At 44.4% G+C, this 27,722-nt stretch overlaps 1 protein-coding gene across 1 annotated transcript in view; it reads left to right on the top strand.

The window, feature by feature from the left end:
* The first annotated feature begins 2,411 nt into the window (after positions 1-2,411).
* The window catches only part of CYYR1 (cysteine and tyrosine rich 1), a 58,733-nt gene continuing 33,422 nt past the window's right edge, over positions 2,412-27,722 (top strand). The window contains exons 1-2 of the mRNA XM_054810580.1: positions 2,412-2,691; positions 4,364-4,469. Of these exons, the coding sequence (XP_054666555.1) occupies positions 2,607-2,691; positions 4,364-4,469 (191 nt within the window). The 5' untranslated portion in view covers positions 2,412-2,606. The remainder of the gene's footprint in view (positions 2,692-4,363; positions 4,470-27,722) is intronic.

Raw genomic sequence — 27,722 nt, 5'->3', positions numbered from 1 at the left:
TGAAAAGACATCTTCCCAGCCTCCCCTCTTTCCAGGACCAGGGGTTTCCCCAACTCAGCAGCTCCCCTGCTGCCACAAAGTATGTCCAGGCTCTTTTGGAGGTGCTCTGAAGTTGGTCAGCTGGTTACATGCTGGAAAACCTGTGGAAGATTTATCATTCCTCATTGTTCAGCCAGTTAGCAGCTTGAGTTCAACAAAAGACATCTTCAGTATGTATATATATATATAAGATATTCTGTTAGTTGTTTTGAAGTGGTTTCTCTAGAGGTAGTCTAGAGGTAAAGAACTTTAAATGTTTGTCCTAAGCATGTGCCTCTTTCTCTATTAAGTTTCCTCTAGTGCTCTGTGTGTGATAATTACTGTTTCTACACTGCTAATTAAGCTTCTGGAGACAGAGATGCCTGCTTATAGTGAGTTTCAAAACACTAGCGCTCTGGGAGCAGGATTTTCTCCTTTAACTGTGCCTCAAGATTGGCACTTCAGGGCTTGTACACTTAACATAATTTTATCGATCCTACATGCTTTTTAAAACCATCCTTCAAAAAACATTTCTGATAAGATATGATTTTCCCATCCTGTGGTGCCAATATGGAGTTTTCCAAGGAGGCTAGGACCTTAGCTCTAATCTTTTGTTGTTCTTTGCTATGAAGTTAGTCTTCCTTTCAAATCTCTTTCTGAGAACTAGAAGTAGCTTTTGGTCCCAGAAGGCCCTCACCTCACCCCAGCACAACCAGACAATACCACCCTGACATCATTCTCCCTCTTCTCAGCCTTCTACAAATGCCCTCCGTGATGCTGGGAGCAGTGGAAAGAGGACAGAGATATTTCTCTGTGTCAGACGGACCTTTCAATCATTTGTCCAAAGAACGGTACTTGGGAAGTAATAATTAGGGCTGAGGAGAGTTAGAGGGGTGCAAAGGACTTGTCCCCTGCTGACAGAAATATCTAACAGCTACAGAAGGTCTGTAAGTTTGTTTTGGTACAAATCAGTACTGAAGCCAAACGTGCTGCTCTGGCTTACAACTACTGGGCAATTTTACCCAACATTTTTGGGAAATACTGAAACGTGACTTGCTGAGAGAGCTATGAAGGGGAGGGGACTGCAAGGGAAGGAATCAACAGCAAAAACTGAAGAACATTAAATAAATACCAACAAAAGGCTTTTCTAAGACAGGCTGGCACGGTGATTGAAGATCATTAATTAAAATAAAAAACCTGGAGACGTCAGAGTCTCTGGGAGTTACCTACCAGATCTGTGTCTCCTTTATCTGATACATTCTTTTCCGTTACTACCAATGCTATCTATTGGCAAAACCATATTATTTTTTCAGGGATTTGTCAGGGGCAAACTGTGGTCTCTGTGACCAGACGAAGACATGGGGAGCAGATGCAATTCCTTTGAAATTATGTTACCCACCTGGTCTGAGTTTTAGTCTCAGCAGCTAACATATAACTGAAATTTCCTTTTATACATGTATTTAATCCAGGCTGTTGCATAAACTAGGGGAAACACACTGCAGGGTAGTTAAGAACATGAAAAGTTGTTTTTCTTTGTTGACAGTCAGGTTCTGGCGTGCATTTAAAAAACCAGTCAGCTGTGAGTCGATAAACAAAACAACCAGCTTTCAAGTGATTTGGCTTGGTGATATGGGGTTTTGTTGTTGTCGTCAGTGTAGAATCCTTTAAAAAAAATTTCATTATATATTTCTGTGTCAGCCTTCCCCTCTAAGCTGCCAGCAGCAGGAAGCCCTTTATGAGCAGAAACACCTGTGGATGTTTCTCATTTTTGTGTGCATACTTCAGCCTTTCAAAGGGCATTCCTCGACTTGTAGCCCTTCAGTTTTTGTTTTGTGAGACCACACGGTGAATATTTTGGCCTCCGGGCCCTGGCTGTGGGAATTCTTGCACAGAGTTAATTACGGCAGCATTTAAACAGTCACCAAAAATGACTCTTGAAGAATACTTCAGAGAGAGTATGGTTCTGGCCTGGTCGTGGAAAATCTTTAATATCGAACAGCACGGACAAGCATATTTGGGGTTATTAGCGCGGAGCAGGCTCGCAGCAGCGGGCTCGGGCGGCGGGCGCCCCGCTGGCAGAGGTCCGCCTTTGCCGTCGTTACGGCCCGCATCCCACCTTCACCGCAGCGCACCCCGCCCCACACGCGGATTTGGCTCATGCGTTTGCAAACAAATCACGATTTTAATCACAGTTTACAAACAATCACGATTTTAATCCCAGCAGAAAAAAAACCCCTCGAATGCAGCGTCTGACCGAGGCAGCGGGAGGCAGACGGGCGCAGCCGTTCACACCCCCGGGGACCCGGGTTCGGGCCCGGCCGAGCGGGGGCCGAGCCGGACAAAGGCGTCGGGAGGCGGGGAAGCGTGAGGGGACGTGCCGCGACGGAGCGGCCCCGCCACCGCCACCCACGGCGCCGCCGGGCCAGCCCGGGGGCGGCCCCGGCGCGGCGGGGGGCAGCGGGCCCGGCCCGGCCCGGCCCCGACGGCGCCGCCCGCCACCGCCACCCTCCCCACCCCGGCCCGCCGCCGCCCCCGGCCCGCCTCCGCGCCGCGACGGGGCGGTCGGCGGCTCCGCGGCCGCCGCCGGCATGGAGGCAGCGGGGCGGCGCGGCCGGGCCGAGGGGCGCCCCGCTTGGGGGGCGCTGCTCCCCCTCCTCCTCCTCCTCCTGGCAGGTCAGCGGGGCCGGGCGGGTGCGTGTTGGGGTGCGGGAGCCGCGAAGCCGCAGGCAGCGGGTGCGAGCGGGGCTGGGAGGGCGGCGAGGGCCGGGGCCCGGCGGTGGCCCCCGCGCTCCCCCCGCCGTGGGCAGCGGGGCCGGAGGAGTTTAAGGCAGACGCAAGGGCTTTTCCTTGCTGTGGGTGATTGAATTGGCAGCCGGAGTTGGAAGAGGCTCTCCGGGGCGTCTCAGCAGATCTCTCTCGGGCTGGGTGTGCTGTGTGTGAGTCCCTCCCGGGCTGCAGGGAGGGTAAATCCGCGTCCTTCGGGAGAGGTGCCGTGAGGTGCCCCGGCCCCGCGGTACCGCCGGGTTTGGCCAGCAAGGGCGAGCTGCTGCGCTCGCTTCTTGCCCAGTAGCTTGTGCTTGCCGGGCACCTCGGGGCATACCCGGAGACACCAGCACTCCTGCCAAAACCGGGTAACTGCAGAAGCCTGAAGCTGCTGGCGTGCGGAGCCCTGCAAGGGTAGCAGTGCAAAAGCCTTGGCACGGGAGCCCCGCACGGCCGTCGCCCCCATTGCTGCCCCTTCACAGCAGGGCCCATGCCAGCTGCTGGCCTCCCCTCTCCTTCTGGAGATTGCTGTCCCTCCGGCTGCCCCAGTTCACTTGTTGGGGGAGCTGGTCTTCGGACTGGCGGGTCAGTTGTTACGCTTTTCTGTGCATCTGCATTTCTTTCATGCAGGGGTAACTGCACAGGCTTAGGGCACAGCTCTAGCCAGGCTGCAGCAGACGTCCTGGCAGTGGGGAAGGAGAGCCCGGGATGAGATGTGGGAAGTGTGGGATCCCCCAGGACGTTTTTGCAATGCAGTGGCAGTACCCAGAGACTGTACCCTGTTATTTACTTGTGGGGACCTGCCTTAGGGCCTTGAAAACACTGAGTCACGACAGCACAAGAGGTCCATAGCTTGAAAATAGCTTCTCACAGCAATAAAAGGATGCACATTCTTCCATGTTTCTTACTTGTAAAGAGGTCTCTTATAGTTGTTTCACAGTTTGCATTGTTCCTCAGTCTGGCAGAGCATCGCTGCTGGAAACGTTTGTGGCCCCGGCTGGGCAGGACAGTCCCTGGCGCGGTGGTGGGGCAGAGAGGGCACCGCTGGCCCCCGTGCTGGGCACCACCGAGCCACGCTGGCCGTGGAGCTGGAGCGGAGCGAGGGGAGCTGCTGGCAGGGGATGAGGGAGCCCCAGGCAGCTCTCATGTACACCCTGGGCTGGGCAGGGACTGGGGCAGGTAGCCAGTTCCCAGGCAGGTTCCTTCTCTCCTGCCACTCTGTGGCTCAGCAGGTCAGGCAGCCCAGCCTCAGGTTTCCCTCTAGACTCCTTGCTGGAATGGCAAAAGGTGATCTGTGGGACCTTGATATTTCAGAATGCTCTTTTTTTTAATTTAAATTATTAAATACGAGAAGGAACTGATACAGCTACAAAATACCCATACACAAAGCATCTAATTCTGAACTTCCTACTGAAATGCAGAATGAGTGGGAATGGGCTGCCATTTGGATTACAGGGTCAGGTCGTGCCTTGAGTGAAGTCCTGTGATTGTATAAAATTTAGTTTGCATTTTCTCTAAAGCTGTGCTGTACAGCATTTTGTTGTTGCTGCCGTTTGACCGCATGAATGTTATTTTTACTCAGCAGAAGATTGTCTGGCTCAGTGTGATAATGACTGCAAAGCTTACTGCTGTGATGGGACTACTCCCTACTGCTGTTCATATTATGCCTACATTGGGAATGTCCTTTCGTAAGTATGTTTGCACTTTAGAAAAAAACCTGATGTGCTGTGTTCATGGACTTGATGTAAAATTGGGTTGGGGGAAAATTGTGTTTTGGCAATAAACAGTGGCAGGGTTTGGGGTTTGTTTTGGTTTGGTTTGGTTTGTGGTTTTTTTCTTGCTCAGTATTCCTCCAAAGTCTCATGTTGTGTATATTTTTGAAGCATACCGGAAAACTTGCTAAAATTGAGGGTTATGTCCTTTGCTTGTGTACAATAATGTAATTTGTGGACGTAAGCTTTAAAGGTGGTGAGAACTCTGTTTCAGGCTCTTCAGATGAAGAAAAGGACTGTGAATAGAAATCTTGTGAGTTTTGTTGAACCGTTCAGGTTACAATACCTGAGTCAAATCACTATTCAGATTACTTGGATTTGAACTTCTTTTTGCTTTGAGTACTTTTTTTTTCTTTTTTTTTCGTTTTCCTTTTTATTGACCTGTTTGCTTTTGTCAAATGGTGTTTGGCCTTTTGGTGGAATTTATTGAATAGATTCTAGGTGAGGGTAATCTGACCCTTTAAGTATGCTATGAATAGCATGTTTCACAGTGCTTAAAAAAACCACAGCAGGTAAACTGGGGTGGATATGAATATTTCTTATCCAGAGAAAAATATAGGAGTAAACTGTTGATTAAAACCATAGGCTCTATGGTTTATGCTAACTGCTACAGCTGTTAGCTCTGCAACCAGTGAGGAAGAAGAGACACCTGCATGCTAGTGGACCTTACTCTAGGTGCTGGGCTTAACTGAAGTGACAACCCATAAGTATTACATTCATGTGCGAGGACAAACCTTAACAAAACATATACACATATGTTGTTCTCCAAGATAGGGCATCTTACCTTCTGTTTTGTCAATCCCATCAGTAATTTCTTTAACCTTTAGCATGCAGTCTGTGACGTATTTTTAGTTTATAGTCTTGACTAAAACCAGAAAAGGAAGAAGAAATACGTCATACGGACTGCTCAGTGCTTGGGGAGGAGTGAGTGGGAAGGTGGTAGTTGCTTTTTCTAGAAGGACTCCTCTGTTGCAGGTTTTGTTTGAGCCATGGTACCTGGGGAACATGCCAGTGTTCCCTTCAGCATATTTTATAGCACTTTGAAGGAGTAGGCAGAGCGACGGCATTTTAATACAGAATTGATCTGCAGTTTTTAAAGCAGATCAGACACTTCCTGGGCTAAAGTAAATAAAATTATGATAGAGCACCAGAATCCTTCATTCCTCTGGAAATAAAAAAGCATGTACTTAAGATTGATTGCTGTTGGAGAATGACAAGTGATTTTTTTTTTTCCCCCCGGCTCACCTAGGGAATGTCTGCTTTGATTTTTTTTTTTCTTTTCTCATTCCAAAATTGCATTCCCATTTGCATGATGGAAGGATGTGCTGCTTTTGAATACCTTATTCCAGCTCACACGTGGTTAGGAATGATGGACACAATAGCATGGGACATCACGTTATAAGAAGGAGGCTTCCCATAGAGCAACAAAGCAAGTGGATTTCATGTCCCACTCCCACGTGAACATCACTGGCATTTGTCTAGCCTAATGTCAGAGCTCTGCTTTGGAAAGGATTGAGTAGGGCGTTCTTTAAGAGTGACTGCTGAAATGTTCAAACCATGCCTTCAGCGCCAGGTTGACACCTAGACTTTTGTATGTTTATTTAACAAATGTAAACAGCTATTGAATTAGAGCTGAGCGCACACTGGAGAGGTTTGTGTGTATCTGGATGGTTTTGAATACTGGAGGGGCTCTTACAAGTGATGGTTGCTACAGCATGTCTCGAAGGAGACATTTGATTCTTCTCATTTTTTATGGTTAAGTACTCCAATTCATAGACTCGAAGACCAGTCAGGAGTCATTATACTCCTCTGACCTGACATTTAGCATGATTGAGCCGTAGATTTTTTTTTTTTTCCCTAAAAGCTGTTTCGGTCATGTCTTCTTTAAACATGCGTAATCTCATTTTGAAAACTTCAGGCATTAATGAGTTGACCATCTGGCCTGGTAAACTGTTCTATAGTTCATTTACTAACACTGGTGGGAAATTTTGCTGGGAAACGAAGGTTGAAATTCCTACTGTCAGCTCTTAACTTATCTGCAAGTTTGAAATGTGGCCCTAAATAGTCATCATGACAGCTCTCAACCTTATCACTGAGCTGGGTGAACTCTGTCAGCCTCACATGTAAGATTTGCTTTGTTTTGCTTTGCCCTGCCCAGGGGTCAATTCTTTGGCCTTCCTTTCAGCTCCCTCTAGTATTTGCACTTCCTTCTTGAAGTGTGGCTAGCAGGGCTGAGCACAGGGTTTTTACAGAAGCCCCGCTAGGATTATTTTTTCCTGTATCTTTCTTTGAGTACCTATATTGAAGCAGCTATCTGTGATGATCACAGAAGACATAAATGAACTCTAGCAATTTGTTCCAGCTCTAAGTCCTTAAGTCACAGTCTTCAAAGCATGTCTACTGCTTTAAGCCTGCAAACTGTTCTTTGCTAGGGTTACTACCTTGCATTTAGTTGCATTGCAAAATATATTATTGTGACTTTAACTATGCTCCATAAGAATAACCTTCCCTTTTTGTCGTTTGGCACTATATTGGTCTTTTCTTTTACTTGCAAGCTTTTCCTGCAGAAGTTTCATGTTGTTTCACCCCCAAATGACGAACTGATGAAATTGCAGTAGAAGATGACACGATCCCTGGAATTTGGGAATGGCCTCTAGCGACCTATCTGCTTATGTCTTTCTGTTAACAGCTGTGTATTGAAATCTTTTAAAGAACCGTTTTTAATCCAACAAACCATGTGTCCTGATAATTCCACATAATGCTGTTCTTTAAATATCCTTATTTTCCACGTCATCATTTTTGATCCCACTCTCTGCACTGAGCAATGGACTTGATCTGCGTGGGTGCTTTCAGAAGTGCCTTTTTACTGTCTTAAACACCGTCAGTAGTCCTCAGTGTTGTATTGGCTCCTCTCCTTCTTTAGAGGTTGTCTATGCTTCTTCATTTGTTTACACTAATGTCTCTGCTCTCTCCATTCTTTATAAATCTGCTTGTCTTTCTGAAGTTTCTGCTCTTTATCTTCTCTGGGATGGTTTTTTTCACAAGCATAATTCTCGCAGTTTTGGAAGAGGCTTTTGGTGTGTAGTAGGTTCTCTTTAAACAATTCTCTGTTTTGTTTCACTCCTCTTACTCTTCTCTTTCTAGAGCCATATGCCAGCAATTGTGCAAACAGACTATAAGCACCAATAATAATGTATATACTGATTTTAAAACAAATCAGTGCGATTAGATCATGATCGTTGATACTTAAGTTGCTTGTAGCTTTTAGGTGATTAATTAACTCTCTTCACTCATTAAAATGAGATTCAACATTGAGATATTCCATGTAGAATTTTCTATGTTAAGAAATCATCATCTTTTTAGGACACCGGGGAATTTTTTTTCTTTAGTCAGATGAGGTTTTTCAGCAAACATCTTACAGGCTGTGTGCATCTGATATTAGCGTGTTTTTCTTTCCACACATGAAGAACAGATGCAGAGTTATCGGCTCGCCCAAGTGTTACGCTTTCAGGGCCTGTAAGAGATGTTCCGGTAACTCCATCTTTAGTTGGACTACAGGTTTAATCTGCTGTAAGCATTTGAGGTCTGTGATTGAGTCATCTGTAATCCCATGAGCATCTCTAACGTGAAGTAACACATCCTTCCTCCTCCCCCCTCTTCATGATACCCTTTCAGAGCAAGTTGTTACAGCATTAATGTTCCAGCTATATTTCCCTTCCCACTAGTTTTCAATAGCTACAGCCTGTCATTATTTCCTCTGATGCATATGCATTTCCTCCTGTTTGTTTGCTTGGCATCTAGTGCTTAATAGTTAGCCCTTCTAAAAATGTTTTTTTCTTGGACAAATTACAGATTTATGTTTGGACTTATGTGGTATAATGGAAGTGTGTCTGTGGGATGAAGGAAAAGGTGCAGGGATGCTTGAGTGCTCAGACTGTTCTTCCTGCCCACCTTTTCACTCCCCAGCAGAAGAAAGCTTGGAGGCACGCTTCCCAGCCGTCAGCATCATCCCAGCCCTTTGAGTCAAGAAACTCAAACTGCCCTCCTCCTCAGAAGCTAGTTTCTAAGCTATTGCATCATTTGTGACTGACCTTTTATCAGTTTCCCTGTGCTGCGTCTGCTTCAGCAGCTTGCTACCAGGCTAGGGACTCTGAAGACCTCAGTGTGTTTTCTCTGTGACAGATGCTCCAGGTTTGACCACAACAGCAGCATCTCCCTAACTAACCAACCGGCAGCATTTTGCCTTCTGTGACTTGGAGGAATTGGAGACATCTGGTTGTTGCCTTCAGCTCCAGCCTCGAACCCCAGAACTCCTCAGAGGTGGCAGACGGTACAAAAGGGGTTTCTTCAGCAGAACCCAAATTTGTATGTGTGAGCGTTTCTGCCAATGCTCTTTGTATTTGCTTCTGAGAGGCCTCAAACTGTCTGGCCCTCGTGCTTATCCTGCTGGACTTTCTGTGGGCTAACTTCCATCTTAGTCTTCTCCACTATGATGTGCCTTGTGTTTATCATCGCCCACAGGTGAATTTTGAGCCATGGGGAGCTCCCTGGGCAGAGGTGTCAGTAATTGCATGCTGTCAGGGGCAGTTCTGGACGCTGCCTTTGCTCTTTCACATCACTTCACAGCCAGCAGCTGTGAGTTGAGGTGAAGTAATCCCAGGTTCCACGTAAATAATGGAGCAAAGAGGACAAATAGTCCAGCTTTTCTTTCAAATGAATACTGCTGGGCCAGTTGAATATTCATTGGAAATGAAGGGACTTACACCCAGATTTGGCCCACAGTATTTAAGAAAACTCGTTGATAAAATATTCAGCCTTGGTGATTTGTCCGTATTTTCCTGAGTAAGTCTTTAAGGGGAGTAAACTGGAATATTGGCTTAAGCAGAAGAAGAAAGCTAAGATGCAGTGATGCTACATCACATTGCAAGGTGTATGAAGTTTCTTTGTAGAAGTCTTCAGAATGACTTACTCTAAGGCAACTTTTATTTAGAAAAGCAAAACAAAATTAAACAAAACATGTGATTCCAAGGACTTCAAAAGTAACTGGAGGAAAAAGTAAATAAAAAATTTAGAGAACTGTCATCTCATTATAGGTAGTGGATGGTGATTTGCAAGACAGTAGGTGGGAAAATCTTACCAGAGATAATGAGGAGCAACAGTCTGTTCAGTGCTTGCTGAAATATCAGGTGTTATTTACATGAACTTAATGTATGTTGGAGGGGGTGAGATTTTTTGGGTTGGATTTTTGTTTTGTTTTAAGTCTAGAAGTTGCACAATGTGGCCAGGAAGGAAGGAAAGCAGACAGAGAGAATGGGAGGAAAAGAGACAGAGAATACATTTAACATAAAAATTGTGTGCATGCCTCAGCCTGCAAAACTGAAGAAAAAGCCACGTGTAGTGTATCTAAGTGTGGCATTTGACGTGGAGTACTTTATATCCAGTAGTACTTTTGAGACAAGTAGCTGGCCTCAGAGAATGCCATTTTTGTTTGTGAAAGGAAGAATGTCCCTTAAGCTGATTCACTTGATATGAGAATATGGGATGGAGGGTGGGTATGGAGGAGGAGTGCACCAAAGGACAGAATTAACATTTTAAGAGTTAGGAATCTAGAGGTATAGCCTCTGGAGTTCATAGTGATTAAAAATAAAAAATCAGGAAGCTTGGCATTCGCTGTAGATTCCAAATAATTAAAATTAGACACTTTCAGGCATCCCACAGTAAATATGTGAAGCAGCATATGGGTTGGGGATGGTTCTATGTCTGCACTACAGTTGTATGCTACTCTGCTTAAAATAGAATTGTGTTCCTTTTCATCAACGTAATATTCAACATTTCCCATTATTGAAGCACTTTGGGACAATATGTAAAACTGCAATTTACCTGGCAGTTGCCATTTCATGCCTCTGGCTCTGTGACTTCTGGTACGGTGCCAGAGGTGTGCCAAAGGCCTGGTTCAGTAATTATTTTTTTTCCATTTGGCTTGAGCTCTGGCTTCTGACCAGGAGACTCTCCCTGAACAAGCACACAGAGCAGAGCCTGAGGATGCTTGTGCTGAGTGCTGGGGGCTGGCTATAAACATGTCATCGGCAAGGGCAAGACTCTGATAATTAGACTAAAACTATTTCCCTTTCATTCTGTCTAAGAGGTGAACAGCAGTTCAGCCTTTTAATCCTTGGTCTTCAACATCTGGAGCACCTGTGGAAGCGTGCTATCCGTGCTTCAGCCTGGGAAAACCTCTGCAAGAGAGGTATCCAACTCTCTCTGTGCAGGGGCTTGATTAACCACAGCTTAGAGAAAGATCTAGGACCACGTTTTCATTGTAAGGTCTGCTGGAGAGAGAACTGGTAATTGAAATATGACCTTTGCAAAGTGTCTGAACTTCTATTTGTTTTTTGTTCCATGCCTATTGTCCCAGTTCATATCCTTCAGTGGAGAATGTGCGATCAGATTTACGACCAAAGTAGTATCTGCTCTTGATGACGGTTGCAGAGGAAACCCTTGTCAGCACCAGAATTAAAACACAGCGAGCCTCTTCTTTAGCCCTTTGTGGTTTCATTTCTGACCCTGTGTTGTGACAAGCAGCTCAAAATGGGAAAAAACTGTTCTGCTTGCCAAACAGCAGCTCTCAAAAGATAGATCCTGCTTAAAGTCTCCCACCTCTGGTTTTTTTTTGGGGGGGGTGTCTGACTAACTGTTTTGAAATGTTTTGGACTAATGGGACCAAGTTCTTTTATTTGATTGTTTTTGGAAGTTTAGGGGGTTTTATTTTGGTAGGTAGCCTTAAGAACTAAAATACCTTTTTTCGTGAAAACTGGAAGTCTTTCTAAACATGCAAGTTTCATTGTTCTTAAGAAAAAAGGCTAGCATGGTTTTGTGCTAAAACTTGAGTTGTTGACAACCCTGTGGATCATCTGTTTTTCATCATTTGGAAGATTGTTAGAATTTGGCCTGAAAATGGCAGCATTAAGGTATAAATCACTGAAATGCTCTCTGTGGCTTACAGAAAACTCTAAGGGGGAAAAATAAACATTCATAAGGAATTCGATGAAATTAGCTTGCTTATACCGCACAGTTTATTTTGAAAAGAATTTTTTGGTGAAATGGAGAGATAATTTTGTGTTTATCACTTGCCGTGGTCTGTTTTGGAAGCCTGTAGAATTTTCCCATAAGGTTCGGTCATGTAAAAGATAAATGTTTTCTTAACACTTAGTAAGACTGATGTAAAGACTGAGCCTGGGGATTATGTTGATCACAAGAGGACTGTCCTTTCTTCATAAGAATTTTACCTTCTGTCTGTCATTTTATACCCACTCATCTTTTCTTTTTGAAGTGGGGGAAAGGTCCACCTCTGAATTTGATAAGAATCTCTAACTTTGTTCAGTCATCTGTGCATCCAGTGCTTTCAGGAGAATTCAGATAGTCTGCGAGGCATCGGTTCAGCAAAGGAATTAAATGCATTTGTAACTTCAAGGCAGTGAGTAGATGCAATGGATAGAGTCCTCATCCTGTGGAAATCAATAAGCTAATTACTTCAGTGGGGATTTCATGAGCTGGTTCTAATGGGACAAGTTGTAAGCTCAAGTACCTTGTTGAATCCAAGTATAAGAAAAAAACCATTTTTTTAATTTTTTTTTTTTCAATCACCATGGTGCCTTCCACGTTCGCTGCCACTTCATGCTCCCTTGCTCCCAGTTCAAGCCCTGCTTAATAAGGTGTGTCACTCCTGGAGGGTCAGGAGATACACAGGACAAATCCCACCTCAGCTGACTCATCCACTCCCTGCACAAGCCCCCTACGTTTCTCCAATGCATACATGCCTCCTCTACCCCCAGCTGGAGAATTTCTGTTTTATTGGCTAATTCTGAGATTTCACTGAGCTCACAGGATTCTCAGAGGATTAGTTTGTTGCAGTTTGTACTGGTTGCTCTGTAGTAAGTAATACCACACCAACTCAGAGCAGGGTTATTAATGAAGATACTTCTGGGTCAGAAGCTGTGCAAGATGGCCATTTGATGCTGCGCACAGTGTAATTGCAGCCAATCCAAATAAAACCCGTAGCACTAATTCAATATTTGAACAATATTGTCCTGGAAAGATAAACTCTCATTCTGTTCTTAATGTGCCTCTTTAAGGGACAGAAACAAAGTTCAGCGTATATGAGTGGGTTATTAAAAATTAAAGGAAATGAACTATTAATTCACAGCGCAGCCACAAGTTCCTTTGAGATTTATAACCACAACTAGATAGAAATTCCACAGTTAATATCTTAAGAAACTAAATGAATTTTTCTCAATTATTTTTCTCTATTTAAAAAGAAAAAAAGTTGTGACGTTTACTTTTAGAATCACTTCCACTGTCATAAAACCCTTTTTTTTTCTAATTTTATCTGTAATTAATTATTTGTGTAAAATACAGATTTCTCCTGGGACTTACTCCATATGTAAGCATTTAGTATGGGATGGAGAGGTACTAATACCACAAGCTGGACAGGCACGTTTCATCATCGTGTCTCCCTCTGTTGGCTCATCCACACAGATAAGAGATTTTTACTGCTATCATTAAATGGAGTTATTCCTTTTGCTCACAAGGGAGGCTTGGTTTAGTGCTGAATGTTCCAGCTTCTCTCTCTTTATTGAGGCCCGTAGTACAGTTTGTCACAAGCACACGAGGTACTAAGGATCTACAGCTATTGTTGAAACATCTGTTCATCAGCCAGGACGCAGTGAACCTTATTTTTAGGTGCCTTGTGGACTTGCTACACCGCTGTTGAAGCGTAAAGGGACTGTGCAAACTGTCTCTGCTCCAGTCCTTCAAACAGTCCATGGTCAAGGGGATCTAATGACAGTATAATCAGGGTACTGCTGCCCTGTAGCTGTTTCCACCTGCTGAGCAGCCCATAGGGCAACAGTGTTAGTAAACTAGGAATAACATATAAAATGTAGTCCCAAATGTGTGTGTTTATGCTATCACATTAACTGCAGGTTTGGTCTCTGATACTCTGTACTGCTTATTCCTGTTGTGCCCATGCATTTGACTTTTTCCTGCCAACAGAAGGGTAAGAGAGGGCCTGGATGTAAGCAGTGCCCTTTCCTTCCTTCCCCTCCCCTCCCCACTGGTGCTCCCTCCCCCCCACCCCCCAGTAGAAGGCGCAGCATAGAAGCATAGAAATAACCGTTTGGGACAGGAGGAGAGCTGTCAGCCTTGCAGAGTGGCGTGTCCCACCATGGAGGGGGGGACTCCAGCTTCACCACCAGATGCCTTGCACTTCAGAGGACAGAGCCCCCCTGGAGTAGTTTGCAGCTCTCTGGGTAAGGTAACATAAACTGGGGAGAATGGGGAGGTGGTCAAGGAGAGGGCAGGGGATTGCAGCTGCTGCCTATTACCTTTTCTACACGATGTGTGTATGTGTATGTATGTGTGTATATGTGTGTGTGTGTATATATACACACAATTATTATCTTATAATCAATTTTCTTCTGAAATTCTACTTTCCCATTTTCCTACAACACTAAAACCATTTAGAATACCGGCTGGCATGACGATCCTGTTCTGGTACCTGTGTTGTTGAAGCACATCGGAGATGCTGGTCGGCAGCACTTGGCGCTGGGAGTTGAGGGCTGGGTGGAGGCTGTGAGATAGCCTTGCCAGGAGCACCAGCCTCTGCGACTTTGGCTGGGGTGGTGAACAGGGAGGAAGGAAGAGCGTTGCAGAGTGGTTGTTCCCCTGTCACGATGCCTGTGCAATAGACCCCTAAGTGTGGAGAAACAGAAATAGAAATATTCTGATAGCAGACTGAGGAGAATTCAGAAATAGAAGACAAGCATTGGAGAGACCCAAAATTAATTACTTACGTATAAGTAGCACTTACAGTATGATGGTGTTTAAATGATACATGACAGCAGGTCTTAATTCTTGTGTTTGGATCAAACCCTTGAAGTCCCTGAGCTTTTGGGCCTCTCCTCATCTGCTGCTTTGGAAGTGTAAACCAAGAGGAGAGAAAATAAGCAGCCAGCATAAATTTAACACTTAACTTTTCATTGTTGGGACTAAAACAACTCTTCATAGTATTTTGTACAAGACCTTGTTGAAATACATCTCTTGGAATCTTTGAGATGTTCCTGGAAGAGTAACAAGAATTTTGTTAGTGTGATATTTTGTATAAAGAATACAGCTTCTTTGTAATCGTCTTTGCTTTCCACTTGTGGAGCATATTATCTTCCGAGGGTTTCAAAACACTTAGAATAATCAGTTGTTTCAGTCTGATGCTCACAATATTGTGTCAGGCAAGGCAACAGCGCCTAGGTGTTGCCTGTCTGCCATCTGTGTAGAGCGTGGTCCTGCTGGTGATGGACTCCTCAGTTCTAAAAGCAGTATGAACTACCACAAACAAAGATAAACTATTTGGGGTATAGGCAGAATTTTGATTACTTGGAGCCAAAGTTAAATGTCCGAATATAGACATTAAATATACCATTGGTAAGCCTATTCAGGTGAAAACCTCTTGGGATAGAGAATGGCCTTTCATGTGAGGAGTACTTGTGTGCCATGTCCGGCACAAAAGCTCTCTCAGTTGTGAGTGAGATGCTTTGGTGTTAATCTGATCTAAGTAATTAGTAACCTTCTCACAAAACTCTTTTTGTCAGAGCATCTCGTGTGCAAACATCTAATTCTTTTAAGACAACAGTTCTTTTTGCCTGCCTGTCTGTTTGCCGGCATCTCAGCTCTGGGGCACAGCTTCTCCCGCACTGCAGTGTGCCGACCGCTTGCTATGCTGCGTGGTCCTGGTCCCCAAGGACTTCAGTGAGGCTGTGTCCGATGATAGCTAATAGATTTACATGGCTGAAAGCTAATATTGTTTGTTCAGTCCACGGCAGTAACCCTGTGTTTGGCTTGGAAATAGGTGGCCTATTTACATAAATGGAAATTATGAAAATGGATGACAGTATCGCCAATCTGCTTACCTCGCATTGCTTTTCTCCAGTGGCTCCTTGCAGGGATAATTTGATATTAAATTCCAGTGGAGAGCGAAAGAGCTTCAAGGGGGTGGGGGATGGATGAAAAGTTATGGCCCTCATTCTCCATTTTCAACAACGTTTAAAATTGTCTGAAGTAAAGCATAATACATCTTTATTCCTGAGCTTTCACGAGTGTTGAACGAAACTTAATGATTGAATTAGCATATTTCCACAAATGTAATAAAATGTCAGCTTGACAATAATGCTTTCAAAATTGCTATATGACAGGGGTGCTGTAAACATAGTGGCATGTCTGCTGTATGTTTCGAATAATATGCTACATTAAGATAATGTGCTGAGATTAGGAGGGGAGCTGTGTTGTTTAACGTCTGTATTTCGTAAGCTTACGTTGTCACTATCTTCTAACATAATTTATTTTGCATTAAAATTCCATATTCTCCTTCAGGAGAGGAAAGTTCTCCTCGCTCCCCTCCCCAGTCATCCTTTCTTCTGAAGTAGGTGTGTGAGAAAACACGGTCAGCTCGTGACGTGACCTCTATAGCGCAGCTGCCTGTGCTAGCAGGGGATGGATCTGGTGACCTAGGAAGGTCCTTTTGCATTAGCCACAAAAGTAAGAATTTGGGCCTGGACCGTTCAGACATTTTGAAGCTCTCAGCAAGCTGGTAGGTACAGGATCTCTCTCCCGTATTCCTCTGCAGTCACAAGCTGACAGCAGGTACTTACAAGCTGACCTCCAGGCTATGTTTGCACAGCAGATGGTGATCAGTATCCTTTATCCAGCGGGGACGGTCACCTCTGCGTGTGAACTGGCCCGTGCACTGCCAGGGGAACAGCCCTGGTTTACATCACTCCAATTTGGCAAGTTACAAAGCAAGTTTGTTCATTTTTTTGAGCCCTGCATCCTCGTTTAAAGGAGGGAGGGTCTTTTTTTCATCTCCTAGGACGGAGGTTTTGTTCTGTGTGTCTGTGAGCAATTGCATAGAAGGATGACCCAGTAGGCATCTGAAGAGCCCTGCAATCCCCTGCAAAGGGCTGGGAAGCCATGCTGGGGAGTCCTGTTCAGGCACGTGGGCAGCGGGAGGCTGCAGAGAGGCTGTTGTGATGACCAGTCTCTGCTGAGTGTCCACTAGATCGTCAGGTACTTTTAGAAGTTCAGAAAAGTAATGCCTGTAGTTTTTCTCCATGTCATTCGAAATCTGTCAGGTACAGGTATAGTTAGGTACCTTTCAGACAGCATCAGCTAAGTTTCTCTGTACTTCTGGTTTATTTTCCTTCCAGAGATTTGTTGTCATCACAGAGCCACTTGCAATCCCAAATAACCCTAGGAACTTGCAACAACTGGGTTAGACTCTCATTAAAGGTTGACTCATCTCTTCTGTGAAGAAGTTGCGTTACTTGGAAGTTCTTGTTGCTTAAAATATGGGGAGGTTGGTTCCTGGGTGGGGAGGCTTGCTGGCTCATCCAGAAAATCACCAGGACTTCTGAGGAGGAGCTTCCAGCTGCCCAGATTCTGTGAGGTAGAGCAGAGCAGTGTCAAAGATGGAAAACTGCTGCTTGGTACTTTTTGTGCTATGCCTCGTCGTATACTGGGCTTTAAAGGAGAATTGCTCATGGCATTTGTGCTCCATAATTGAAGGAAAAGGGCAGGTTGCACCTTGGTAGCTGTGAGCTCTTCGGCTGAACATGCTCACTCAGCGGGTGCCTGACCCTGCTGCTCATCACTGGTGGATACTTGCACTTCATCCTCCCTGTCCTGCCCATGGTGCCATGCTCTGGGTAGAGTGCAGTTTTGGGTGTGTTGATCCAGGCTGGTGCTCAGCCTTTACCTGGTGAGTAGGGGGTGGCTGGAGGGGCCACTGGGGAGGGGCTGGGACCTCGATGGGGAGAACACTCAGGCCTCGCGGGTGGTGATGACATGCTCTTGCTGCATGGGTGCCCTCTTGCACCTTCCCGGTAGGCTCCAAGGCCACCCCATCAGGATACAGCCCTTGCGTTGAGGGAAAATGCAGTACCTCTTTTAGCTAATCTAAAAGCCATTACTGCTCTGTGAGACTGGTAACTGGAAAGCAAGTTACCAGTTAGCAGCCGTTGTTCAAATCTGAAGGAGCTATGCCTCAGGTGAGGATTTTCACTTTGGCTTCATTATGTGTCAATAATTTAATGTATGTTGCAGTTGCTGATAGGGCTTTGTAATGAGATGCCATTGTTTTTCCAGGCTGAATGCTTGCTCTGCTCACAGAAAACACTGGATGTGTGGATATGTGAAACAAGTCAGCTGATTTATTACTTTTATCCGTCACTTGCGTTGAATGGTTTTAATAACTGGCAGAACAGCCCCTTCATAACCAGTAGCACCGCTATAGCTGTTGCTATATTTTTATCACTCTTTTTTTTTTTTTCAACTTGTGTCAGGAGATACAAACTGTCAATTAACTAGGCAAAATCCTCAAGTCACTTTATTTATACTGACATGCACTGGCTGAAAATATGATCCAGTGTGAGAAGAGCTATGTGATTTTTCTCCAAAACTGGCAAACTAAATCTTTCGGGCTGTCTCTAGCCCATCCAGAGGAGGGTTGCAGCAGCTCCACCGCCATAAGGGTTCCCTGTGCTCCACTGGCCACGCTCAGGTGTGAGGACTACTTTTTTCCTTGGTATTGTCAACAAAACCCTCATATTGGCTTTGCAAGAGCAATACAAACCTTTCTGTCCAGATGCCTGTGCAATAAAATGAGGATTTGAGGTTTCTCCCCCTGAATTCAAATCTTCAGCTTTGGGTTTTATGCTCTGACCTACCTAAGAAGTTGCTTGAGGCTGAACTTCAAACTGCCCCCTGTTTTGTAGCCAAGTGTTTCCAGTCCTGTTTTATTCTTGTGGTTTTTAGCTGCTTCTTCCTCGGAAAATAGCCAGCTGATTTTACTTGTCTCTGTCCCACCTGCTTGGCCTGCTTGGAAAGCCCTCATGACGACTGCAGCAACACAAAAGCCTTGGCCATGAGCACATCACTTGGAAGAGCTCCCCTTGCCAGCTGTTCGCTCTTCCACTCTAGCACCTCCAAACAGGCCCAAGAACCAAAATAAAAACAGTTTGGGCTAGAAAGTGCAGCTTGTCGACCACAGGACCATAACGGTTCAGAGGAAAAAGCTCTCCTTTCTGTTCTTCACATAGGCTCGGTGTCATAGCTGGCGTTCTCCAGGGGGACACCATGCTGTGCCTCTCGTGCTGTAGGGATGCGTGGAGGCACGGATCAGCCGTCCCAAGGCAGGCTGGGCTGCAGCCTCTGGGTGAGAGCTGTCATTGCTTCCATCCAGGGAGCTGACCTGCAGGCAAGACATCTCTTCAGAGGAAACTGTGCATTGTGGCCGTGTCGCTCCTCTGCCCTCAGTGCCTGTGGCTGCTTCTCCCAGGCTGGGAGCCCCATCCTCCCAGCAGGTGTGTGTCCCAGAGCTGTCCGTCCCTGTGAGCAGGATCCCAGCTCTGTTCTCTGTGCCATGTGCCAGGGAAGCGCTCTCAAGGGACAGATCGGTGACCTTCCACGGGATGCTGCCATTGTGTAACTACTCTTTCATTAAGAAGTTAAAAGGATTAAGAACTGGCTGACGTGTCAAAAAGTGGAGGCAGCAAAGAATTATCATGTAATGAGGGCTGTTTGCAGTGAGGTCCTTCAGGGATTAGTACTAGCACTGAAAAGTTTCAATCAGGACCTAGGATGTAAATGCAAAATTGCTGGTCCTAAATATGTGTGCGTGAGAAAGATACATTTTAAATGAATGCACTTTGGAAGTTCTCAGATGACAGGTTTAAGGGGGTTTCTGTGACCTTAATTTGTTCCTCTTTTGTATACTTTGTGGTGTAGCCTTCAATTAGATGGTTATCTCAGAGCAATGGGATTATAATGTTCATATATGTCTTCCACAGTGATGTTTTCAATGCATCAGGCATGTATATCTGTATACAGATTTAAACTTGGCCCCTTAATGCATATTGCATGCAGTAGTGCAAAAGGTCCCCTGACCTTGCTATGGGAGGTTTCAGACCTGTAAGTGGCTTGGGCCTTTGATGGCCAAAATTCTTTGCCAGCTCATATGAAATATGTTGCTGGCCTTAATCCAGCTGTTACTGATTACAACCAAAATTCATCATAGATGGTGCCAGGCGAAATATTAGTTGGATTAGTTCTCAAACCAGAAGCACAAGGCCCAGAGGATCGAGTGTGCCTTTTCATTGCAGAAGTGGTACCTCCTGGCCGGGGTGAACAACTAGCAAAGCAGTGAAGGGATGGGGTTTTTCTTGTTTTCTGTGGCATAATTTTTCTGAACACAAACAAGATATGTTTTCCTGTGAAGTCAGCACGTTAAGGAAAAGTAATAAAAATTTCAGCTTTCTAATTGTGTCATTTTTATTGTGGCGTTTCAGGAATTCAGTGACAATACAATAAGAAGTGATCTATGCAACCTAATTAAAAACATAACAAAGTGCTTTCTAGCCCCTATGTTCAAAAGTATTTAGGGATCCCAGATACCATTTCCACGTATCCAGAGAAAGGCTTGCTTCCAAGGGAGAGGCTCTGGGACACCTCGAAAGACTCAGACTTTCTGCAGGTGGTCTCCTGTGGAGTCACCCCAGCTTTTTGGAGACTTGCTTTCTGTGACCAGATTTTACCCCCTGTATTGGAAAACTGCATGTCTTTATGTACGCAGACTTTGGTGCACTTATTTCCTGACTTTTTAGTCTCGGCACCATGGCTTTTTCCTGTTCCTTTTTTTAAAAAAAAACCAAAAACCAACAGACATGCACACCTCAAAAAGCCCTTGCATTCTCTGCTTGATCAATTACTCTGATTCTTGATCCTTCCATACTTTCCACTAACATCTTTACGTTATTTCTGCTAAATCATGAAATATAATAAATAAACTCTTAATCAGATGTGACTGCATTCCCATTTCTGAAAGCTGTCCAAGATGGTGAATTACACAGTGGGGGGGAGGAGGTTGGATTGCGCTTGGAATATAGGTTGAAAATGCTTTTGAATTAGTGCTATCAGATGTAATACAAAATACCTAGAGTTTCAGGGCATTTTCTCAAACAAAGGTGGAGCAGAGAGTGAAAATAAGCTCTATCTTGTTTGAAATAGATTTCGGTAACAGCATATTCATTCTCTTAAGCTACTTAGCATATTTTTCATAGCAATGTTATATTTAATCTATGAAACAGGATTTTTTTTAGTTGTATTTTAGCAAGATATTTTCAAGACTGTCTTTTTAAAAAAATCAAAAGTCTGCTGTTATATGTCTGTCTCAGGCTTAATTCTACAGTCTGAAAACAGATTTCCAATGGTCAGGAAAATGCCAACTTGATTTATCTTGAAGTCAATAGGAATCTTGTTGAGGCTGTAAGACTGGACTGGTAATAAATGCCTCTGGTTCACATCCACAGCAATGGTTGATGCATGGTTCATGTTTGCCATTTTAATCTCTGAAATAAAAGAGATGGAAATGATGGTTGGAGCCCGATCATCATAGCAATGCATTATTGGTGTAGAGTCTTTGTGGCATTCTTCCATCTCTTGGTGAACCAGGATGTCATACCATCCAACTTTGTACAGTAAATGGGCTCTAGAAATTTGTCCAGAGACTGTCTGCTGAAGGGGACTACCTTCCCCGTGGTTTACTGCATGGGTCTAGCAACTTTAAGAAGACATTGCCTTGATTTAAAGTCTCTCCCACCCAAAGTCAGGGTGAAATTACTGCTTTGCTTCTTTTTAAGTTCTCAAAATGTTTAATTATTCCCTGGCAAATCAGTTGTTGCCTGCATCTTGTCATTTAATAGCTCTGTCAAGTGATCGGTTTGGTTGACTTTACAGAATTGCATTAGTTCATGGTCAGCTGTCTGTCCAGAGGAGCTCACAAAGGTGGTGGCAGAGCTCAGCACGCAGGTACGAGAAATGAGGGGTGATAGTATCTGCCCCTTCCAGGGGTGCTTCGTGTTTGAGGAGAGGCAGGAAAGGGGTGGCAGAGGTTGTCATCCTCCAACTAAATGTGCCAGTTCCCAGGGATGTTTCTTCTGTCTTGCAGAGTGACCTGTGGAGTGTGGGGTTGAGCTGAAAGGGGTTGAGGAGGAACAGCATCCACCTAATCCCTCTCTGGAAGCCCAGCCTGGTTTTGGGATGTGAGAAGCCAGCCGAAGACGTTTTCATGAATCATGTCCCCTTTCTGCCAGGTTGCTGGCACTCTGGCTGCGTGAGCAGCTCGCTCCCGCACGTGCCAGGCTCACCCGTGCGCACATGGAGGTGACCACCCATCCCCAAGGCCTCCCAGCAGCACCTCACCTGGGCAGCGAGGAGGAAGAGGAAGAGGAGGAGGCATTTTAATCCAGTGGGGTCAGCAAGGCAGGAGGGGATGTGCTTTCAGATAGCCCGCTGGGTGGGTTCTCACAAGGAATGGGGCATAAGAAAGAAGCATCAACTGGGAAAAACAGAGCGATGTCTGAACCTAAGCGACCTTTCCAGCACTGGTACAGGTTTCTGAAAGCCTTCGTGTTTAGTGGGAACCAGAGTAGTTTTATTTATGCTAAGGTGTGTTGTAACATTTCTTGAATTGTTATACAAGGGCCAAAGTGGTGTTTAAAATACTGTTTATTTTGTAAGTACAAGTGATTGTGCTGAGAGTGTATGGATTTGCTGTAACCCATGTAGATGGTTTCTTTGTTTTATTTGTTTCATTTGTAATTAACTTGTTTTAAAACCTGGGCCCCAGTTCAGCTCCCGGGGAATCAGCAGAAAGTTTCTCTTTCACCTGGGCTGCGGTGGTGGAGACTGGAGGACTGTCGCCTTCCTAGCGGTAATCCTGTCCTCTCCTCCTCCATCTGAGCAGAAATGGCATTTGCTTTTCAGTCCTACTGCTGAGTCGGCCAGTCAGCATCATGACTGGCACCGGTTATGGTGGCTTAATAGCCAGTTATGGTTATTGGGAGCTGGATCCCTTTCAGTTAAAAAAGTGGACCGAAGCTATCAAATCATTTCACTGCTGATCTTACAGCAGTATTTCTGTACTGATCACATGGACATAAATTTTATTACAGCTGCTATGGATGTCTCAAGCTCTCAAGCAGCGCATTTAAAAATGAGTGTAATCTCCATTTAGAACCTGAAGCAAAGTCATATACTAAACACAAGACTGCAGAGTTTGGCTCCAAGAGAGGTACTTTGATGTAAAGGTGATACATTTTGAATCCATTTGCTTAATGCCAAGAAGTGGGACAGTGAATATTGCAACGTATAGTCCATGTCTGGCAGTTTCCAGTGAATTAGTTATATTGCCATGAAGAAGGCGGTGTGTAACAGAGGCAATGCCTGCAAAAATAGCTAATGTGCTGTCGGCTTTAGGGCTCCACTTAAAAGGCAGGGTGATAATGGAAGCACGTAATGTTGCTCAGACATGAATATCTACTGCCGTGGTCTGCGGGTCATGCTGTAACGGCTCTCTAAATTTAAATAGGTGCTTACCGTGTGTGTCTGCACCAGATGGCACAGGTTTAGCACAGCCTGTGCTGCTCTGAGTGAAATGGAGCCTTTTTTGTTGGTGGTGGTAAGGCTATGTCCAGCAAGATAGAAACAGATTAAGTACAGACTTTTGTTCCCCACATAGTACCTTTTGCTGCAGTATCTGTCAGTCAAGCAGATGATGTTCTCTGGGAATTAATGACCAAAGGGGAGTGATGACCCCAGGTGGGACAAAAGTTATCAACATGAGCAAATGCTTCATTTCCTGGAAGATTCCTTGTACTGAGGTAAGTGGTTAAAGCCAGACCAGCTACCTTTAAAAAAGTAAAAGCGTAATCTTTTTAGCAACTCACTTTAGTACTCTCCTATTATCCCTTTAGTAAGGGGATGCAAATGTCTTGTCTTCAGAGGATTTGCATCTGCTACCTCAGCTGTGGTGCATCTGCCCTGATGTTTAAACAGTGCAGTTTCCAAACCAGGAATTTAAAATTCTGCAGATAATCCAAGTTATAACTAATTTGTAGCGTTCTGTTACTGAACTTAAGGAGGGGTTTTTTGTGGCCTGTTTAAACCAGGATGTTTATGAATTGCACATTCCCTCTGAAGGCTGTGCTCCAGGCTGCGTGGCATGCTCGGGCACTCAGCTCCACGCTCCAGCGGTCTCTTGGCTCCCTGGGCTGGCTTCACAGTGGTCCTGGCATTTATAAGGATCTCTGCACACTCAGTACTTCTGTTGAAGTCTATTTATAGTGCAGGCTTGAAGGAAATATAAATTAAGGCATACGCTAGCAGGTGATAGAGATAGGACATGTTTTAGGGCTGAGTGGAAGGCAGGTCAGTTAACCTTTGTTTTGCCAAATAGGAAATACAAAAAATATATATGAAATCATTCTCACGTCTCATGAAAAATAAAAGTAATTAGTTATTCTGTACTCACATGACTTGAGAAATGCTAGGTAGTAACAACTGCTGTATTCCTGCTTGCGAGGTGCTATGCATCTGGAATTATTTTCCTGATGTTTCAAAGGAAGTAAAATTGGGTTTGTTCTCCTGAGAGTCAATTAGTTCTCTCCTGGTAAATATTTCTAAATCTGTAGGTAAAAAAAAGAGTAAAGCTTCATCAGTGCTACAGAGAACAGGTCAATCGTGTAACTGCTTCTGCGGAATTCGTTAGCAGAGTAACACGTCAAAGCAGAAGGTTAATTTCCAGAGATTTGTGCTCTTCAGCCCCAAGTCCTCCAAGCCGTAAGTCTGCTGCACTCGCTGAGGACCCCAGTGCCCACAGGGGACCAATTTACCTGCAGCTTTTTTTGAAGTCTCAGCTGCTGGTTTCTAACTGAAACAGGAGTTACATTTTACAGGTGTAATCTGGCAGAGTGAGGGGATCTACCTGCCAATGGATTTTTCCACTGACTGCTTTGTATTATGGGAATACTGGTTTGGCCCTTAAGTGGTCAGGTTTGCCACTTTCCATCCCCGGTGGGTTTCCCAGGACCACTTGGGACGGTGCCCACCATTTTAATTACAGAATGCAAACTGCTGCCAGGAGAAGGATAATTATGATACAAATACTGTTATTTTTCTTCTTCTACAAATAAAATGTGCAGGTGTGGTGTTGAGAGCTAATGTAAAGAAAAGCAAAGTTAGTCCTCAGATATAAAAATACCTGCTTAGTCTCAGTTTCATTTTTAAAGAGAAATTGGTTCCGAGGTGACCTTTTGTATGGATGAGGAGTGGGGACTGGGCTGTTAAACCCAGGATGTCAAACAAGTTGCAGATTCTTACAAGTTGCGCTCATACATATAAAAAAATTCATTACATTTTTTAAAGCAGGAGCCTGCCCCTGTTCTCCAGTTTGTAAATATTTCATGCTGAAATAATGCGTGAGGTAGCAGAGCTCACACCACGCTGCAGGGCTTGAATCGCTCTTTTCGGATTCTGATTGAAGTGGATCACTGGGGAACTGCACATATGCTGAAGCCAGCGTACCCAAATCTGCTGCTGTAGGGTTTGCTTCTTAGCAGAAGTGCATGAGGGAAAGCACTTGGCTAGCAGGGACTGAGTGCGGTCTGCATTGCTTGGTCTCTAGGTTGGCAGGGAGGTTGAGCTTTAAGAAAACAGGGGAAAAAAAAGTAATGTTGTGTCTAATGTTTTTCTGTAATGCAATTACAAATGCATTGCCCTTTTCACCAGGTAGCGGGTAAGTGAAATCAGTGCATGACTCGTTATGAAAAAAGCTGCCTTTTTTTTTGCTTTTCAGGCCCAGAGGTTCATATTTTGGGCTGCTGGTGGTTAAGTAGGGTAATTAAAGAGGTAGTCTCAGGAGGCAGTTATGGGAACGAAGGAGAAAACCTCTTTTCCTTCTTGTGGCTTTGGGGAGGAAAGGTAGATTCCCTGAGCATGAAGTCGGGAGTGCTTCATGGAAACGGGGTTTGGCTGCAGCTGCGTGTGGTGGTGGAAACCACAGGCGGGTGAGCTGCCCCCACCCCGAGCATCGCGGTGGTGCCGAGCCCAATGGTCGGCGCTGCCTTTGCGGAGCTGCCCCCGGACCCCCAGGAAGCAGCGGCTGCCGGCATAGAAGCGGGACATGGGGAGAGGCGAAATGAAGTTCTGGAGATGCCGTGCAAGGAATGCATGAATGCCCATTACAGCTCATCATTTATCATGGAAATTAGGTGTACAGGGCAGACTATATAGTGTAATTTAGTACTATTTATATTCCCCAAGTCAGCTCATTTTATCTATATAAAACACTTAATTTCCTGTGCTCTGTCTCTCCTAATACTCGATTTTGTCATAAGCCCCACAAAATATGGGGATTCCTGGAGGTCATATGTTTCTAGTTATCTGAGAGGGAAGATGTAAAAGAACTGAAGCTGAAATAAACACTCTGTCAATTAGAATATTATATGCTTCCTTTTCTGAATCGCTAGTAATTTGCATGATCTGGTGAGAACTACTGGGAAAAAGCCCTTGGAGAAATATTACAAAATGCCCAGACGATTTGCATATTTAAACAATTTATTCAGCAATCTGTTAAATCTTAAACGATCTGTTGAAACAGAAAATATAAATCACCCAATATTTTAGTACAAATGAGGTTTCTTCGTCGAAAGATAAAACTTAATTGTATATTGTGCTGTTCTGTTAGCAGGATTTTTTATCCTGTTAAACCTTTATAAGGTCAGTAACTAATTGCTTTACTGAGCCAGTGGTTTGTTGGGGATTATCTGCATTGTCCCTGTTTCTGATGCGTGGGAGAGAAACACATGTTCCAGTCATACTATAGTTTTTGTGATTCATCAGAATTATCTCAGCTAGTACTGGGATTTCCTCCCTCTTCCTTCATTTTGTGAAAGTATCAAGGAGAGAATTCAGGTTGCAGTGCTGAATTGGGACCGGTGAAAGTCACAGGTAAGTTCTCAGCTCTGGCAGTTTTGGACAAGCTGTCGTCAGCTCAGCCTATAAACGCATCGAAGGAATCAAGTGTTCCCAAATCTGTGAGTGTGTGTGCACAGTCTTTTTTATTTTCTTTTTTTCCTGGTTGAGTAGGTTCAGTCTTGGTTGAAACCTTGTGCTACTGTTTGTAATAATAAAGAATATTCCCTGTTTACTGGATGCACTTTGACAGAATTTAAGAGTGAAATTAAATCAGAATTACCTCCACATTTTATACTGCTTGCAATCCCAAAGCTGCTAGGAACCAGATACTGCTTTACAGCTCCTTTTGGAAGTAGCAGAAAATAGTTTCTTCCCCTGCCCCATGTTTGCAGTGAGGTACCATGAGATGAACTGAGTTGTCTAAACATTTTAAATGAGCAAGGGATGGACTTAATCAACACTCACAACCCATTTCTCCTGATATCTGGTCCCTTGCTCCACTAACTGCATCTCTATGCAAATCTTTACCAGATGCAGATTAGCAGGGCCTGGCATAGCTAATGGACTCAGTCCCTGATCTTACCCTCCAGACAGTTGGCCCTAAAGTTAGAATTCGGTTTCTTTAAAAGTAATTTTCATTGTTTGGAAAGAAACAGGCTGTTCTTGCTGCTGGCATGGGAGACTTAGAAACTGATTGGCAAATTTGAATGCAGAAAAGAGACTGGTTAAAATCCAAGTGCATATGTGATACTGGTTGGTTTTAACGTTACTGTAATCAACTCATTTCTTGTGGATAATTAAGCACTTGGAATTCTTTTGTCTTGCATTAGCTGTTTCAAAGGTCAAGAACAGAGTAGTTTGTTTTTCTCTAAAATGTGAACTCATAATTAGGTTAACAAGTAAAAATACTGACAGACTGGCAAAGAAGAATTATGAAACATGAAACTTTAGTCATGGAAAAAGGATAGCGTGGGTGGTGCTCCCTCAGCAGCCTGAATTGTGCCGACTTCTCGTGTGTTTCTGTGGTGGGTTGACCTTGGCTGGCTGTCAGATGCCCACCCAGCCGCGCGCTCATTCTCTCTCTTCAACGGGTGGACAGGTGGAAGAAAATAAAATGAAAAAGCTTGTGGGTCGACATGAGGACAGGGAGATTACTTACCAAGTACCGTGATGGGCAAAACAGACTTGACCTGGGGAAAATTAATTTCATTTATTGCCAGTTAGAATAGAGTTGGATGGTGACAAACAAGGACAAAACCTAAAACACCTTACCCCTCCCACCCCCCCTTTTTCCTGGCTCAATTTCACTCC

Source organism: Grus americana, chromosome 1, assembly GCF_028858705.1.
Source record: "Grus americana isolate bGruAme1 chromosome 1, bGruAme1.mat, whole genome shotgun sequence".
Taxonomy (NCBI): Eukaryota; Metazoa; Chordata; class Aves; order Gruiformes; family Gruidae; genus Grus; species Grus americana.
This window is presented reverse-complemented; position numbering and strand designations above follow the sequence as displayed.